The sequence below is a fragment of the Glossina fuscipes genome, unplaced genomic scaffold, assembly GCF_014805625.2.
Source record: "Glossina fuscipes isolate IAEA_lab_2018 unplaced genomic scaffold, Yale_Gfus_2 138, whole genome shotgun sequence".
NCBI classification, from domain to species: Eukaryota; Metazoa; Arthropoda; class Insecta; order Diptera; family Glossinidae; genus Glossina; species Glossina fuscipes.
Genome location: NW_023998481.1, coordinates 246,433 through 249,046, shown reverse-complemented (window position 1 = coordinate 249,046; position 2,614 = coordinate 246,433). Strand labels below are relative to the sequence as shown.

Below are 2,614 nucleotides of genomic sequence, written 5' to 3'. Positions count from 1 at the left end.
GACATCTCGTTGCATAATCTATCAATTATTAATAATTCGTATAAGTAATGACAAGCAACTTCTTTTATTATTTCACATAATAACGCAATCAGAGCGCCCCCTTTCTCTACCCTTGTGAATTGTATCTAACTTTTATCTACAACCGTAACATGACCGAGTGATGACTACAGAAAACAAAAATTTCGTTAAATAGCATAAAAGTTTTTGGTCTTAACAAAAGCATTAACACTCTCGAAATCGAAAGATTTAAGATATCATTATTATTATTGTAATTAATTTAGGCTGAAAAATACATCCTAAGACTCAAGTCTTAAAGCACTCGCATCTTAGGCTATCGGTTTGACACTCGCACGGATTAAAAAATAAGGTTTTTTTTAAACAAAACTTCATCTTGTTTTTAAAATAACTTAAATAGATTTTTACTGATCAAGCCTGCCTACGATTACTAAAAACTGAAAGAACTTCGAAGGAATCCATACACTTTTCAACAACTTTCACAATAACTTCCTTATTATAGCCGATGTCAGTTCTTATTAGCGTCAAGGATTTCGTATAAAATCGGTCTAAAGCACAATTTCCGTTAGCTTTAAACATAGCTCATAACGGCCGTAAGTATATGATTGTAACCTAGACTTGAGTTAAGCCATTTACAGAAATTCAAATTGTGAGAATCTATAATGTTTAGAGCTCAACCAAGACGTTACATATGATAAACAATTTTTCAACTAATTTTTACTTTCATCTGTTACTTATTCATCACAAGCGATAGCAAACAAGTCACATTTAAATTCAAATTCCAGTAAGCGATAATTAACTGAACTCCAATGTTCCCCTTAAGGTGATTACAGACTTCTCTTTTATTTTAATTATAATAAAAACTTAATATAAATAATTTTCATTTTATTATTAACAAACACAAATATTATGACATTGAAAACAAACATTTAAACTACATTTCACATTTTAACTCTCTCTCTCACTGCCTTACTTTTCACATTATATTTTTCATTGTTTTCAAGTCATATAAAAAATGTAAAACACTTTTACTTAAACGTTCATTTATAAGATGAAGTTAATTGTAGTTAGTATAATTCTATTACGTCTTTATTCTGTCTTAGCACACGAAAGTAATTCTCACAATTGGAATGAAAACAAGTTTTCCTGTTCTAATGGGCATTTTAATTTGATTATATTCCAGATTATCCAAGCAATAATGGAGTAAAAGGACATCCTCCAACGACGGATCCTCATTACAATTTGCCTCCAAATTATGGAAATCGTTATCCAACTCCTGGAAATCCAGGGCAAGTTCAAGGACATTATCCCAATCCATGGCCGCAACCTTCTCCGAGCAAGCATAATTTTAATCCAACCAATGATTATCAAAATCTTGAGAGTTTTGAGTTTGACTACCCTATTACCATAACAGGTCCGTTCATTCCTAGCGGCTATGGTCAGGGACAACAGATCTATTACCCCCCATCATGGCAACATGAACAGCCTCCTTGTGGTCCCAATTCCCTACCTTGTGGTTCCCCATTTATCCAAATGCCTCCTGATTACAATTCACCTAACAGCATTAATTATCCTGATTATGGACATCCTTCGGGTCAACGCCCTTGCTGTGACTACAATTATGGTCAAACACCACTCAATCCACCTAACCCGCATAATTTTAATAACAACTATATGTTTCAACCACCAATGAATGGACAGCATTTCCACCAGCAACCACATGGACCTCCTGGACCAAATGTTGGTCAAATACCATTAATTCCTCCGCCACCCAAACACTATAAGCCTCAGAATCCCGACGGCGGACAACAGAAACTGAATCTACATTGATTTACTGAACATTTAACTAAAAAATTTAATCACAAAAACATTTTATGTAAATTGTGGAAAAATTCTTTCCTTACAAATTTTCTTAACTAAAATTTATTTACTTAGCATAACATTCACAGGACTGCGGTGCTTTCTCAAAATTCGAACACAATTGTTCCGAAATATATTTAAACTCTTTTCCTTTACAAATAAAAAAATTAAAAATCTTTCTTAAATTTTAAAATAAATTACTGAAAAAATTTGTCTAATTTGAAAAAGTGTTCAAAATCTTTTTTCACCTTTTCATTAAGATTTCTGTGCCAAACATTCAACATATCTTCCCTTTATCTAATTTAAAAAATAACGTACTTCCCATCAACAATGTTGTCGAAAAAGTAGGGGTCACTTGTCTAATGCGAGAAGACCCTTAGAAACCATAAATATCACGCATAAAATAAGTGACTCAGCTTTTCTAGTATAACTGTGAAGGTCAGGCAATAGATAATTGTACATGTTGAACTAGGCATGTCTTCTGTTTTAAGACCAGTCTAGGTGTCAAGAGATATTGCAGTGTAATTTAGACTTTCTTACGCTTCTCAAACCTATTTTAAAGTGTTCCTTAATCAAATGTAGATCAACAAGAACAACAAGTTAATATTCTTAAGCCCGCCAGTAATAAATGATTGCAGCAACATCAGGGAGAACACCTTGTAAGTTTAGAGGCTCTCTCTACAGTAATCGGCAAATGCAAATCGAGTTCGGGTTGGAATTGAAAAGTTAATGCCACATA

At 33.1% G+C, this 2,614-nt stretch overlaps 1 protein-coding gene across 1 annotated transcript; it reads left to right on the top strand.

Moving 5' to 3' along the window:
* The first annotated feature begins 1,017 nt into the window (after positions 1–1,017).
* LOC119641032 (basic salivary proline-rich protein 1-like) lies at positions 1,018–1,986 on the top strand. The gene is made up of 2 exons (XM_038039445.1): positions 1,018–1,127; positions 1,199–1,986. The coding sequence occupies exons 1-2, from the start codon at positions 1,067–1,069 to the stop codon at positions 1,843–1,845; spliced, it is 708 nt and encodes a 235-aa protein (XP_037895373.1). The 5' UTR covers positions 1,018–1,066; the 3' UTR covers positions 1,846–1,986.
* The last annotated feature ends 628 nt before the right edge of the window (positions 1,987–2,614 follow it).